Source organism: Lolium rigidum, chromosome 1, assembly GCF_022539505.1.
Source record: "Lolium rigidum isolate FL_2022 chromosome 1, APGP_CSIRO_Lrig_0.1, whole genome shotgun sequence".
NCBI classification, from domain to species: Eukaryota; Viridiplantae; Streptophyta; class Magnoliopsida; order Poales; family Poaceae; genus Lolium; species Lolium rigidum.
The window spans coordinates 136,534,648-136,550,120 of record NC_061508.1 but is presented as its reverse complement, the minus strand read 5'-3'; the positions used below and the strand labels follow the sequence as shown (position 1 = coordinate 136,550,120).

The following is a 15,473-nucleotide window of genomic DNA, read 5'->3' as shown; positions in this document are numbered from 1 at the left end:
CAGGACCACCGCACGCTTGAATTTATCCCGGTACACCTCCGGGTGGCGCTGTTCATATAATGACAGCTTACCGCACCATGTGCGCCAGTGAAGGGTAGTCTGCTTGGGAGGCCACATCCTTGATCGGTGATGCGAGACCCACCACCGCCAACTCGATTGCTTCTTTTTCAGTCACACGAGCCGAATAGCATCGGTTCCTAACGGTCCTGAAGCGCTGGATGTATTCGACACTTGTTTCTCCGCGCTTCTGTCGTACTTGTGCTAGATCGGCAATGCCAGCCTCGGAAGCCTCCGAGTGATACTGCATGTGGAACTGTTCTTCCAACTGCTTCCAAGTCCGGATTGAGTCTGGTGGCAGCGATGTGTACCACCCGAAAGCCGATCCTGTGAGGGACTGTGTGAAGAACCTCACACGTAGTTCATCTGATGCTGAGATCATGCCCAGCTGCGCCAAATATCGGCTCACGTGTTCGATTGAACTGGAGCCATCTGACCCACTAAACTTGGAGAATTCAGGGAGCCGATATTTGGGTGGTAGTGGGATCAAATCGTACTCGTTGGGGTACGGCTTGGAATAGCCGATTGCCCTCCTTTTCGGCACCATGCCGAACCGGTCTCTCAAGATTGTGTCGATCTGATCCGCGGTGCTGGCTGCAGGAGTCGAACTCCGAAGATTCGCTGGAGTGGCATACTTAGCCAGCCACACTTGCTTCTCAAGCTCCGAGCCAAGCTGCAGGAGTTGAGCTCCGGAGGTTCGTCGGAGTGGCATACTTAGCTAGCCACGTACGCTTCTCAAGATCTGTTCCGAAGTTCCTCCTGCTGTTCCGAAGTCCCTCATCGTTGCGGTCCGGTTCGTGAGTGCCCAGTGTACTGCGGTCGGCACGTATGTGCACGTGTATCCGTGAGGGATCTCCTTAGGCGCCTCATACAAGAGCTGGTAATCACTAGGGTCACCACCGATCTTGTAGACGACGTATGCCGGTGAACTCGGCACTTACGGTGCTGCCAACGCGAACGGCGGCGGTGGTCGGGACCGGAGTGGTATCTCTCCTTGGTGAGTCCCTAGAGCTGGTCCCGACGGAGAGTACCGATGCCTCATGATTTCTGGATCACCCGAAGGGCGACACGCTCCAAAGTGTTCACCGGGCTCTCGGAATGGCGGTGCAGCGAATGAGCTACCATGAAATTAATCTCCGACGCAGAGACCTGGTGCGTTCTTCGAAGGGGCGGACAGGTCCACTCCATCGAGCGCGCCTTCAGGTGAGAACCCTTTCCACCGATGCCGTGTGAGCGGGTTCTCTGGAAAGAGCCGATGAGGTCGGCTTCGAGGATAGCTTTGACCTCGTCATACTTCTTCTTGAGCTCCTCGGTCGGATCTTCGTACGTGATCGGAGTACCTTCCGCCATCTCAGATGTAGATGGCGATGCAGTTGATGTCGAAGACTGTCTCACCGGGCGTGCCAGAATGTGTTGCGGTCAGAAACCCACCGGCGAGCAGCGACGGGCAACACATTAGAGCCGGGAGGCTCCCAGGACTGCGGCTGGCCCTGGTCCCTCGAGCGACGGCCCGCAAAGCCTCGGCACGCACGTCCGATGCTGGTGCAAGGGCGTGCCACCTGACCTATACCTGGTCAGGAAGGTGATGGATTTAATTCGCTTAGTTTCCTGCATGGCATACACGTAAACATTAAATACGAGCCTCGATCGGCTCTCAGGTTGTCCTGTGAATCGGCTCAAGGAGCCGATCCACCCATGATCCGTATGAGGTATACGATCACATGGTGGTCCTGCTTGATCAATATAAAGCTAACACGACCTACGACGATTTAGGGTTTTCACCACATAATCGGAACATCCTACGCGTGATTGAGCCTGGCAGCCACGCACGGTGATAATAAACCGACCCTAGACAAGGCCTAAAAACCAACATGAAGTTGATCCCGGAACATCTCATCTAGGGCTAGCAAACTACACCCTACGTGCTACTGGATCTTTCAACCCGTTTGCAAGGCCTAACTATGCGAGATATTAAACTAATCCTTGAAGAACAAGGAGCAATCATAACGGATCGGATCTACTAAATAATGATCAAGCGAGGTGCCGCCCTTACACCTAAGATAGGTGTAAGGGCGGCTAGACATCTAAGGGTTGCATGGACGAAAGCATGTGACACGATGAAACAATGCTAACCCTAACACATCTATGATAACTACGTTGCTCGCCATCAACAAGGCTTCAGCACGAGCAACGCATGAACAACGAATAAACGTGTACTGCCTAGATCGCAAGATGCGATCTAGGCAGCATGATGCTTACCCGTAAGAAACCCTCGAAACAAGGGGTTGGCGATGCGCCTAGATTGTTTTGTGATGAACGTGATTGTTGTCTTTCTCAATAACCCTAGATACATATTTATAGTCTGTAGACTTTCTAACGTGGGAGTAATCCCAACCGTGCACGAGCCAAATTCTATCTAACCGACACGTATCCTACTATATTTACAGATACACGGGCAAACTAGCCCAAACTTTGTATACAAGGCCGATTCATGTATTTCTTCCAGGTATATTCTTCAAGCCCATCTTAATCGCGGCCCACCTCTGATCCGGTCAAATTCTGGTGATAACAGTTTTATACTTAAGTTTGGTTTGTGCTTAAGTGTTTTGCCTCTCATGCATTCCACATTTATATGTCTTGCATGGTTGTATATATATAGTTGAAATTGTCCCAAAGGTTAATCTTGACAATATATGCAATGAATTCATGTTCATCACACGTGCATACATTGTGGGGGAGTTTGCTCTATATATATTGGTTCTACTCACATCCCTTGCATTAGTTGTAGTTGTGTGAGTAGAGTTGATTTTTATATGGGATAGTGACTTTGTGTTACTTGACCATATCAAATACAACCTCTTGTATACAACTTATTCTCGGATAAGTTGTGTACTTGTCTCTAATATTCATTATATAAACCCTCTTATTGTGGTTGTCATCAATTACCAAAATGGGGGAGATTGTAAGGGTATATTGCCCCTATGTGTGGTTTTGGTAATTAATGACAACCCCTATGGACTAATGTTTTCATTGAGTTTATATGAAGGAATATTGCATAGGTACTACTTGTACTCCATATGTTGGATTCAAGTATGGATGCCATGAAGATAAAGATATACCTTGTGTACTGGCATCAAGATCATCGGTTTGAAGATATATATGTGATATGATCAAGAAGATGAAATGAAGATGGAGTTCTTATGTGGAACTCAATATTAGCCATGCTCTATCTTAAGTGAGTATGAGAAGATACAAGGTTGAGTTGGGCAAGTTCAAGATGAGCATCTTGAGTGGATCACATGCTTGAAGCTTGCCGTCCATTTGGTGATAATGGACATGTGAAGATGTGCATCAATGGAGCTTTCCCATCATAGTGTATGGGGGAGCATTTGTGAGTCTTCACGAAGCAACATTGATCAAGTGAGGCATTCCGGCTTGTGTAGAGCTTGAAGTGTTATCATCAAGATCAAGCGGGATGCGCAAGGCAAAGGTATGACCTCGGGTTTTCCTTTTACCGGTCTCAAGGTGGTTGTTGGGAGACCGGATTATAGGATAGATAGCCGCACTATTAAGAGGGGCTTTCGGTTGAGTAACTTGTTCACATCGTCTTAGGGAGCTCAATCCTTTGCATACTTTGCATATCATTATTGCTTCTTGGTGTTTCTTGGTGTGAGGTTCTTGTGCTTGTTGCTAGCTTTACAACAAGCCCAAGTTCATCGAAAACGGAGTTCGCATGCATCTTCTATTGCGTTTTCGAGGTTGGGTGATTTTACCGGTTATTCATGATATAAGGTTCTACCTTTTATATTCATGATAAAATCCCGTCCTACAGATTCTTGTGTTTTCACTTTCTATAGAATAGAATTTGTTGTTATCTTTCAAACAAAACTGGTTTCACTCGAATCGGAGTTCGGGAGCATTTGCTATTAAAGAAAAGGGAAAAAGGAGAAAAGAATAAAAAGAAAAGAAAAAGAAAAGGGGGGGCTGCCGGCCGGCCGACCGGCCCACACGCCGGCCCACCCGGCCTGACAGGCCCACACGCCGGCCCACCCGGCCGAAACCGGCCCGGGCGCTGACGCCGGCCGGGCCCCTTACTGAGGCGGCCCCGGTCCGGTCCGGCCACGAGCCCGGCAGCCGCCGGCCCACCCGGCACCCGCCCCGGCCGGAACGGCCTCCTGGCCGGGCTGGGCCTTCTCCGCCCCCGCGGCGCCCACCTGCCCACGCGCTTGTGCCGCCCACTGCTATCCGCCGCACAGCGCGCTCGCTGCCCCGCCCGGTCGGAGGGCCGGCCCGACCGGACGCCCTGCTGGGCTCCTCAGTGTCCAGTCCGGTCGGCCGGCCTGGCAACCGGCTAGGCTATTTTTTTCTGCCCGTTTTTCTGCGATTTTCTTTGTCTTTTTCTCCCCAACGGTTATTTCTTCCTCCTAACTATAAATAGCCTTCTCCCACCTTGAGTTGAGTTAGTTCTTCCCATTCTCTCACCTCCATTGTTGTCTTTGAAGAACTTGTTCTCTCTCTTGTCTCCTCCCATGATTCTTGCTCATTTTTGAGGGATCTAAGAGAGGAGATCTAGATCTAGACTTCCACCAAACCATTTTTTCTCTAAGTGAGGGGAACTCTTGGGATCTAGATCTTGGAGTCTTTTGTTGACTTTCCCCATTGTTCTTCCTCTCCAATCTCATCTTAGCATTTGCTGCTTGGGTGAAATTTGAGTGTGAAGGACTTGAACACCTCTGGTGTTCTTGCTTTGCATCATTGCATAGTGTTGAGCTCTCCACCACGATTAGTTCGAGTGAGCGACCGGGAGCTTGTTACTCTTGGAGGGAGACCTCCTAGTTGGCTTGGCGGTTGGTGCTCCGGTGATCTCTTCAAGAAGATTGTGAAGAGGCCCGGGCTTCTCCTTCGTGGAGCTTGTGAAGTGGTTATGGAGCTTGCCATCTCCGGAGCGAAGGAAAAGCTAACCATAAGGAAAGGGCCATTATCCTTCGTGGGTGTGGTTCGGAGAATAGGGTGAGCCTTCGTGGCGCGGGGAATCCTTCGTGGACCTCCACTCCTCCAAACGTGACGTACCTTCTTGCAAAGGAAGGGAACACGGGAATACATCCTCGTCTCCGCGTGCCTCGGTTATTTCTATACCCGAGCTCTCTTTCCTTGTGATAGCCATCGTGCTTGAAGTACATATTTCTTGCTATCACTTGTGCTACATATGCTATCACTTGTGCTACATATATCTTGTGCCTATCTTGCTTAGCTCTAGTTGCTATTGTTACACTTAGTTGAGCTTAGCATATTCAGGGTTTGTGCTTGTAAACTAAACGTTAGTTTAATTCCGCATTCTTACAAGACAAATCCGCAAGAGTTTGTAATTGCCTATTCACCCCCCCCTCTAGGCGACATCTCGATCTTTCAGCTAGGATAGAACTAGAGCAAGTAAGCTCATCGCACTATCAAGTCAGTCAGGAACTAGTCTGCTAAGGTTAAGAAGAAGTTGAAGTAAGCAAGATACATTAAGATAATAAAAGGTGCATTCAATATTTCAACATTGGCGACCTGCGAACTTTGCGCAATTCCATCACATCCTCTCTAGTTTGGTTGGGCGTTCGCGTAGATTACTTTGGTTGTTGTTCCTTGCGCAGTCCTGGGCTCTGTGGCAAGTCCGCAACAAGCTTTCTATCGAAAAGAAAGTTAATAACCATCCTTCTGATGTTATTTTTAAATCTATGGTATTTCTGCAGCCGTGGAGTATCGACTCCAAGACTAGGGACAAGGAGGGCATTTGTTGGATGATCAACACTTTGCTCGAACTATATTCCGCCTCGAGGGCGAGTCCTTCGACCTGATGCCATCTTCGTCAAGCTCATGCTCGAGTGTCGGTGCGCCATCATCTCTTGGGCAGTCCCTGGTGGTAGCTTTGCTATACTATGTATCGTGTCGTATGAATGCTTTTTGTGTTGGTTCAGTGTGGGTTGGCTAAGCTGCATGTCGTAGCAAGTGTAAAACTATGTTGAATCTCTCCAGGTTTTATTAATTTAAAGTCGGCAGTCATGCCTTTTATCTTTTAAAAAAATCCTTCAAGATAAATGTTCTGAATGGAAAAGCAGTATTGTTATAGCATGCTTAGTCGCCGGCTTATGTGAGAAGATGATGCACTGAGACATGGTCACCCACCGACTCTAGTGTGGATTAAGGAGACAATGCACTCAAACATGGTCACCCATCTCACTATTGTCTACTTTGATATTTTCATTGGTCAAAGCGCATCATCGTGATTTTAAAACCAAAGAAGTTTTTAACACGGAGTGGTTACAATACGTAAGGCCTACTAATGTGAATGGGGAATTTCGTGATCTAAGGATGGAATCAAGCAATGATGGTCCATGCCCGTCCACTGGAACTGATTGTGGTGGGGTCGTTGGGGCGAGCAAATTTACTAAATAAATTCTAACATTTATCAAAATCAACTCAAGGTCCACCTTTGTTGATGTTTTATTCAAAGTTCCTGAAATATTTCAAACATGTTTTACCTTTCAATGATCACATGCAAAAGAAAATAGTTAAACATGTTGCCAACATTCAAGTTTTCTAATATTTCAAACATTTTCACTTTATCAAAACTTTTTCTTCAACGATTATTCTAAAACATGTGTAAAACCTCATTAAAATACTTTTATGAAATGTATATGAGATAAAGTGTAGTTGGATATATGTGAAATATAAGGGTCTAAATGCAAATATGTCACAACCAACAGATCAACCATTCATGGTAACAAACGAATCACCAAATACATGGTTGCACTAGTGATTGGAGTCGAACAAGTGTAACGTGTCTCCATATGAACTGGTGTGAACGCAATAGCGTGCTTGATCGCTCAATTTGGTAAAAGAAAGGTGAATGTGAAGGGTAAGATGTGTAGCATTGATCTTTCTCTACTAGTGTGTCAAGTTTGATCCAATCTTATAATTCTTAAAGTCCAATCGCCGATCTTTATAAGTAGGGAGAAAACAAAAAGGTGTTTTTCAAAATAAACTTTAACATTTGTTAGAATTAACTCGAGGTCCACCTTTGAGGTCCAATCTAATTAGAATGCTATGGTTGATTTGCACAAAGCCGAGATGGCTCCTATGTGGGTGATCGTGGCCACGGTTGATCCTTAGCCGCACAAGAGACGCAGTAGGCAAGAATGCAAGACGAGAAAACTAGGATCCACAACATGCAACAACTTTTTTTTTCTATTATGTGCTATGTTTGCTCTACTTTGGAAAAGTTTGAAGGTTGCATTGTCTAGAAATTCCTAAAATCTCGAAATTGTTTTGGAACTTTGTATATTCTGAAAGCCCAAAAATCTAAAAAATGTAAAACACGAGAAGTTCAAGTAATTTTGAAGTTCATAATTTTTTGAAAGTTTGAAATTTTAAAGTGTGGTAAAACCTTAAAAAGCGATGCCAATGGATACCCACATAAAACATCCATTTTAGCATCAACTAATATAGATTGGAGGAAGTAAAAATAGAGCAGGCCGCAATCTTGCGTAGAAGAGACTCGAATGCTCGTGGCGGACTGGCGGGGCAGCGAGCTAACCACCCTCTCGTCAGTCAGTCTCACTATTGTGCAAACTTACCAATGATAGAAATTTCTGATCTGAAAAAAGGTCTGTTGGTTTGAAAAAAAAAAGTCAGCCTACAGAGCCCGGGCCGAGTCGAGCCGAGCCGAGCCATATTGGGAGACGCTGAAGAAGTTAAGTCTACGGTTGCAGATATACCCTATCCAAAATTACAGCCACACCCCCTATATATCGCCGTATTCCCTCCCCAGCCTCACCCTCCCATCTATAAATCTTGCCATCCGCACCCGCCCTTCCCGAACTCCAGAGGCCATTCTCGCTCGCGTCCCTCACTCCCAGCTTCCCAACAGACAAAGGACGACGACGACGACACGCATACGTCTCGACGTACGTATACGGAACCCGTCGCACTGCACAGAGCACGCGGGCATGGGCCTCCTCGACCAGCTCTGGGACGAGACGGTGGCCGGCCCTCGGCCGGACCACGGCCTCGGCAAGCTCCGAAAGTACTCCTCCTTCTCGCCGTCCTCGTCCTCACTGGCCGCCGCGGACGTCGCGCCGGCGGTGACCCGCAGCATCACCATCCTCCGGCCCCCGTCCCTCTCGGTCCCGTCCGGCGAGTCGAGCTCCCTGCCCTCCTCCCCGGCCGGTGCGCCGGACTCCCCGTTCGCAGCAGGTGGGCCTCCGCCTCGCTCGCACCGCACCGCACGCCTCTGTTTCTTTCTTGGCCCCCTCTTTCTCAGCAGGAAACCAAAAGTCGCCTCTCTTTTTTTCCTTTAGTTAGGAGCAGTGTAGATCCACCGTGCTTGCTTCTGTTGGATCTGCGATGTGTCAATCCGCCATGAAAATGGGAGAAGAAAAAACACATCATTTGTTGCTTTATCCAGCGGCCACTGATCTGTGTGACTAGTGTCGCAGAGTAGGAAACATCTCGGGAAATTGGCCATGCTCCAGGAAATTTATCTCGCTCAACTGGTGCCTGATCTCGTTTTGGGGCGGCACAGTGATTTCTGTGTAGTAGCCTTTGCTGCTAGACGCCTTTCTCGATTTTCTTTTTGTTTCAGTAGTTTAATCGGCTGTGTATTATAAGAACTGTGGTTAATCTTGCTGACATGCTGCTCTGTCGGGTGATCTTGTTGCAGCTACCACGCCCAGGGGCGACGGCTGGAGGTCGTTCCGCCGGAAATCCAAGATGGCCGGCGTCGGAGAGGAAACGGCCGTCGGGCCGAGAAGCCCCACCGTGTACGACTGGTGCGTATACACGTCACTTTCGGCCCCACTTCAAGCTTCTTGCACCATGACGAATGATTAATAAACGATACCTAATGACAAAATAATCACTCTGCAAACAAAAACAAAAAAGATGACATTATTGCCAGCATCGGCACCATGTTAGGTGTGTGTGGTTGGTTCCGATCTAACTTTGGTCGACACCCGATGTGCTTGCAGGGTGGTGATCAGTTCGTTGGACCGATGAAGTACAAGGACGGAGGAAGTGCGAAATAATGGACCGGGCAGAGAACATCATAGTAGCAGAGGAAGCTATATAGCGCGTTTGAGGCTGCGTCGTCCGCGACTTGGTCTATGCACTTGTCCTGTGTGAGATGGTCTGCGCCCGTGCGGCTGCCCGGCGCCGATCGGATCTCCGCGTAAGAATATATGTATTGAGTAGTTGTAGATTCCGAGGCGATCGAGATGCGTAGCCTTCACGAGATGCCATTTTTGTGGGGGAAGACGAGCGCTGAAATGAAATGAGGATGCAACGCAAGTGTTCGATCCTGCTTCGCTTTCTAACTGTAATCCCCCCCTGGCTTTGCCCCTTCCGTTTCATCTGATTCCACACCCCTCCTCGCTTGCACGTACTGCTGGCTCGAATTCGCGGCTGTGTTTCTTATTCACGCCATTCTTACTTTGAAAACTGATATCGGATTTGCCTTCACAGCTGCACTCTGGATCCCCTGGTGCCTTTTTGCTTGTTCTGCAGAACTGAACTGAGTCCAGTGGTTCCCGAGGAAGAACAATCCGTCAGCTCTGAACCTGCAGATATTATTCCGATCGATGTTCCGGGTTATGGCACTACCTTTTTTTTTTGTTGACAAAACGAATCTGTCACTATTTGTGTGGGCTGCACGAGTGTAGAATCTCTGTACTTCTTGGATAAAGGATGCTCCCTGTTGTCACGATAATTCAGACAATTTGATCGGTCCTTTTGTCTCCGAGACGAAACAAAGGAGGAACTCATTCTTGTTCGTGTTCAGGGGAATCTATTCGTTCCTCGTATCTGATCTGAAACCAATTTACCAAAGTAATTTGATACGTGAAGTAATTTAAAAGATAACGAGATGTGAAAGCGTCCTGAGTTCATTACAATCAGACGAGGACAAGAACCTAGAGCTGGATTTGTCGCGGCACCAAACCAACGAGGACACAACGTCCGCACCACGGCAAAATTGGAAGCCGCTGTCGCCAGCGGTTGAGCTGGGGACCTGATCCCCGATTGGGAGAGCTTGCACTCATCGGTTCCATGTGGTCTCCTTATTATTCATTCAGTCATTCCTCTGCATCGATTGGTTTTGGAACATTCCATGTGAGAGCGCATTGGCTCGTCTCATGCATCATGAATGGTCCTTCCGACAGGAGAGTCTTCTTCACAACATGGTCCTGCAGAGAAAAAGATTGGTGACCTATCCATGTAATGCAAGCAACCGGGCTTGCCTGCGTGTATCGCTTATCCTTGCCGTGCTGCGTACTGCGTACACTTCTCTGTTGGTGCTGAATATTTCTGGACTAGATTGTTTCCAGTGAAAGTGTGAAACTGCAACCAACCGTTCTGCTCTTCTCGTACGTCATTGACCACAAACCCCAAGCCAAGTATTTGGCGTCCACAAGGACAGCTAACGCCGGTGACCAGCGCCGCCGGCGACGGCGTGGAAGCACCGCGAATTCGTTAGACTAGAAACCAAGGAAGTACGGCCGGAAAGGAAGCACTGCACGGGCATGTCACTGGATGTCTGGATCCCAGGCGAGCGCGCGGTGGTCTGTGGTGTCGGAATTCTGACCAAACTTTTTCGAGGGTACACCATAGAAGAAAGAACAAGATATTTTACAAGAAACCTTTAACCAGTCATTGTCTGCGAACAAACAAGCTGGCCACTCCACACACACGCCACACACGCACTAAAGCCTACTCTCGCGTCATGTGAGTACTCCCTCCCGCTCTTGCAAGCTTTCATAAACTGAACTCCTCCTTAATCCTAAGCACGAGTTGTTGGGCACTGAATAGTTGTGATACGTTGTTAAAAACTCGCTTCCAGAGACGCCATGATGTGAGGATGACCATAGTGTCAAAGCCGACTCTATTTTTCTTGCACACCAACTCTCTTGCCGCACTCCACCAAGATTCCAGCGTGTTGTCGCTCCCTGGCTCCACTATGTTGACCCCTGCCTCGTGTAAGCAGTCAAACCACACCTGTCTAGAGTAGGGACATTGCACTAGCACATGATCAATTGTGTCCTCCTACTGCAAACAAGTGAAGCAAGCAGCCATGTCCTCTTGGAGACCATGTCGTTGCCGTCTGTCCGACGTCCAGAGAAGGTACTCTAGAGCTAGCCAACCAAAGATCTTTCCACTGAGTGGAGCGAAGGAGCCCCAAAGCGGCTTATGCATACTGAAAATCATCTCGCCCAGGCATAGCAGGCGACACGTATCCCTGGCTGAATACACACCATTTTCCGTACCGATCCAAACAAAGGAGTCCACCACCAGCGCGTTTCTTTCCACCGTCTCAATCTCTTCCCATATCCTAATGCATTGTTGTTGGAGATATGCCCAAGAAGCAATAATAAAATTGTTATTATAATATATCTTTGTGTTTATGATAATGTTTACATACCATGCTATAACTGTATTAACCGAAACATTGATACATGTGTGTTATGTGAACAACAAGGAGTCCATAGTAAGCCTCTTGTATAACTAGCTTGTTGATTAATAGATGATCATGGTTTCGTGATCATGAACATTGGATGTTATTAATAACAAGGTTATGTCATTATATGAATGATGTAATGGACACACCTAATTAAGCGTAGCATAAGATCACGTCATTAAGTTATTTGCTATAAGCTTTCGATACATAGTTACCTAGTCCTTTCGACATGAGATCATGTAAATCACTTATACCGGAAAGGTACTTTGATTACATCAAACGCCACTGCGTAAATGGGTGGTTATAAAGGTGGGATTAAGTATCCGGAAAGTATGAGTTGAGGCATATGGATCAACAGTGGGATTTGTCCATCCCAATGATGGATAGATATACTCGGGCCCTCTCGGTGGAATGTCGTCTAATAGCTTGCAAGCATATGAATGGTTCATAAGAGACCACATACCACGGTACGAGTAAAGAGTACTTGTCATGAGACGAGGTTGAACAAGGTATAGAGATACCGATGATCAAACCTCGGACAAGTAAAATATCGCGTGACAAAGGGAATCGGTATCGTATGTAAATGGTTCAGTCGATCACTAAAGTCATCGTTGAATATGTGGGAGCCATTATGGATCTCCAGATCCCGCTATTGGTTATTGGTCGAAGAGAGGTCTCAACCATGTCTACATAGTTCGCGAACCGTAGGGTGACACACTTAAAGTTTGATGTCGTTTAAGTGGATATGGAATATGGAATGGAGTTCGAAGTTTTTTTCGGAGTCTCGGATGGGATCCAGGACATCACGAGGAGGTCCGGAATGGTCCAGCTAATAAGATTCATATATAGGAAGTAATATTCCAAGTTTGGAAATGATCCGGTGCATTTATGGCAGGTTCTAGAAAGTTCTAGAAAAGTCCGGAAGAAATCACCATGGAAAGTGGAGTCCCGGAGGGACTCCACCTTGCATGGCCAGCCAAACCCTAAAGGGTGGAGTCCCAGGTGGATGATGGCGTGTAACTCACACGTTCGTTGGGAACCCCAAGAGGAAGGTATGATGCGCACAGCAGCAAGTTTTCCCTCAGAAAGAAACCAAGGTTTATCGAACCAGGAGGAGCCAAGAAGCACGTTGAAGGTTGATGGCGGCGGGATGTAGTGCGGCGCAACACCAGGGATTCCGGCGCCAACGTGGAACCTGCACAACACAACCAAAGTACTTTGTCCCAACGAAACAGTGAGGTTATCAATCTCACCGGCTTGCTGTAACAAAGAATTAACCGTATTGTGTGGAAGATGATTGTTTGCAGAAAACAGTAAAGAACAATTGCGATAGATTGTATGCGATGTAAAGAATAGGACCGGGGTCCACAGTTCACTAGAGGTGTCTCTCCCATAAGATAAAAGCATGTTGGGTGAACAAATTACGGTCGGGCAATTGACAAATAGAGAGGGCATAACAATGCACATACATGATATGATAAATATAGTGAGATTTAATTGGGCATTACGACAAAGTACATAGACCGCTATCCAGCATGCATCTATGCCTAAAAAGTCCACCTTCAGGTCATCATCCGAACCCCTTCCAGTATTAAGTTGCAAAACAACAGACAATTGCATTAAGTATGGTGCGTAATGTAATCAATAACTACATCCTTAGACATAGCATCAATTTTTTATCCCTAGTGGCAACAGCACATCCACAACCTTAGAACTTTCTGTCACTATCCCAGATTTAATGGAGGCATAAACCCACTATCGAGCATAAATACTCCCTCTTGGAGTTAAGAGCAAAAACTTGGCCAGAGCCTCTACTAATAACGGAGAGCATGCAAGATCATAAACAACACATAGGTAATAGATTGATAATTAACATAACATAGTATTCTCTATCCATCGGATCCCGACAAACACAACATATAGTATTACCGATAGATGATCTTGATCATGTTAGGCAGCTCACAAGATCCAACAATGAAGCACAATGAGGAGAAGACAACCATCTAGCTACTGCTATGGACCCATAGTCCAGGGGTGAACTACTCACTCATCACTCCGGAGGCGATCATGGCGATGAAGAGTCCTCCGGGAGATGAATCCCCTCTCCGGCAGGGTGCCGGAGGTGATCTCCAGAATCCCCCGAGATGGGATTGGCGGCGGCGGCGTCTCAGTAAGGTTTTCCGTATCGTGGCTCTCGGTACAGAGGGTTTCGCGACGAAGGCTTTAAGTAGGCGGAAGGGCAGGTCAGGGGGCCACACGAGGTGGCGACACAACAGGGCCGCGCGGCCAGCACCTGGGCCGCGCCGCCCTAGCGTGTCGTCGCCTCGTGGCCCCACTTCATCTCCCCTCCAGTCTTCTGGAAGCTTCGTGCAAAAATAGGACCCTGGGCGTTGATTTCGTCCAATTCCGAGAATATTTCTTTACTAGGATTTCTGAAACCAAAAACAACAGAAAACAACAACTGGCTCTTCGGCATCTCGTTAATAGGTTAGTGCCGGAAAATGCATAAATACGACATATAATGTGTATAAAACATGTAGATATCATCAATAATGTAGCATGGAACATAAGAAATTATCGATACGTCGGAGACGTATCAGCATCCCCAAGCTTAGTTCTGCTCGTCCCGAGCAGGTAAACGATAACAAAGATAATTTCTGGAGTGACATGCCATCATAACCTTGATCATACTATTGTGAGCATATGTAATGAATGCAGCGATCAAAACAATGGTAATGACATGAGTAAACAAATGAATCATAAAGCAAAGACTTTTCATGAATAGTACTTCAAGACAAGCATCAATAAGTCTTGCATAAGAGTTAACTCATAAAGCAATGATTCAAAGTAAAGGCATTGAAGCAACACAAAGGAAGATTAAGTTTCAGCGGTTGCTTTCAACTTATAACATGTATATCTCATGGATAGTGTCAATGTAAGGTAATATAACAAGTGCAATATGCAAGTATGTAGGAATCAATGCACAGTTCACACAAGTGTTTGCTTCTTGAGGTGGAGAGAAATAGGTGAACTGACTCAACATAAAAGTAAAAGAAAGGTCCTTCAAAGAGGAAAGCATCGATTGCTATATTTGTGCTAGAGCTTTTATTTTGAAAACATGAAACAATTTTGTCAACGGTAGTAATAAAGCATATGAGTTATGTAAATTATATCTTACAAGTTGCAAGCCTCATGCATAGTATACTAATAGTGCCCGCACCTTGTCCCAATTAGCTTGGACTACCGGATCATCGCAATACACATGTTTTAACCAAGTGTCACAAAGGGGTACCTCCATGCCGCCTGTACAAAGGTCTAAGGAGAAAGCTCGCATTTTGGATTTCTCGCTTTTGATTATTCTCAACTTAGACATCCATACCGGGACAACATGGACAACAGATAATGGACTCCTCTTTAATGCATTAGCATGTAGCAACAATTAGTGTTCTCATATGAGATTGAGGATATATGTCCAAAACTGAAACTTCCACCATGATTCATGGCTTTAGTTAGCGGTCCAATGTTCTTCTCTAACAATATGCATGCTCTAACCATTAAAGTGGTAGATCTCTCTTACTTCAGACAAGACGGACATGCATAGGAACTCACATGATATTCAACAAAGAGTTGATGGCGTCCCCAGGAACATGGTTATCGCACAACAAGCAACTTAATAAGAGATAAAGTGCATAAGTACATATTCAATACCACAATAGTTTTTAAGATATTTGTCCCATGAGCTATATATTGTAGAGGCGAATGATGGAAATTTAAAGGTAGCACTCAAGCAATTTACTTTGGAATGGCGGAGAAATACCATGTATTAGGTAGGTATGGTGGACACAAATGGCATAGTGGTTGGCTCAAGGATTTTGGATGCATGAGAAGTATTCCCTCTCGATACAAGGTTTAGGCTAGCAAGGTT

The 15,473-nt window shown here is 46.4% G+C and overlaps 1 protein-coding gene across 1 annotated transcript; it reads left to right on the top strand.

Moving 5' to 3' along the window:
- Nucleotides 1-7,898: 7,898 nt before the first annotated feature.
- LOC124677564 (dormancy-associated protein homolog 3-like) lies at nt 7,899-9,419 on the top strand. Its single transcript, XM_047213567.1, has 3 exons — nt 7,899-8,295; nt 8,762-8,870; nt 9,069-9,419. The coding sequence occupies exons 1-3, from the start codon at nt 8,049-8,051 to the stop codon at nt 9,094-9,096; spliced, it is 384 nt and encodes a 127-aa protein (XP_047069523.1). The 5' UTR covers nt 7,899-8,048; the 3' UTR covers nt 9,097-9,419.
- Nucleotides 9,420-15,473: the final 6,054 nt, after the last annotated feature.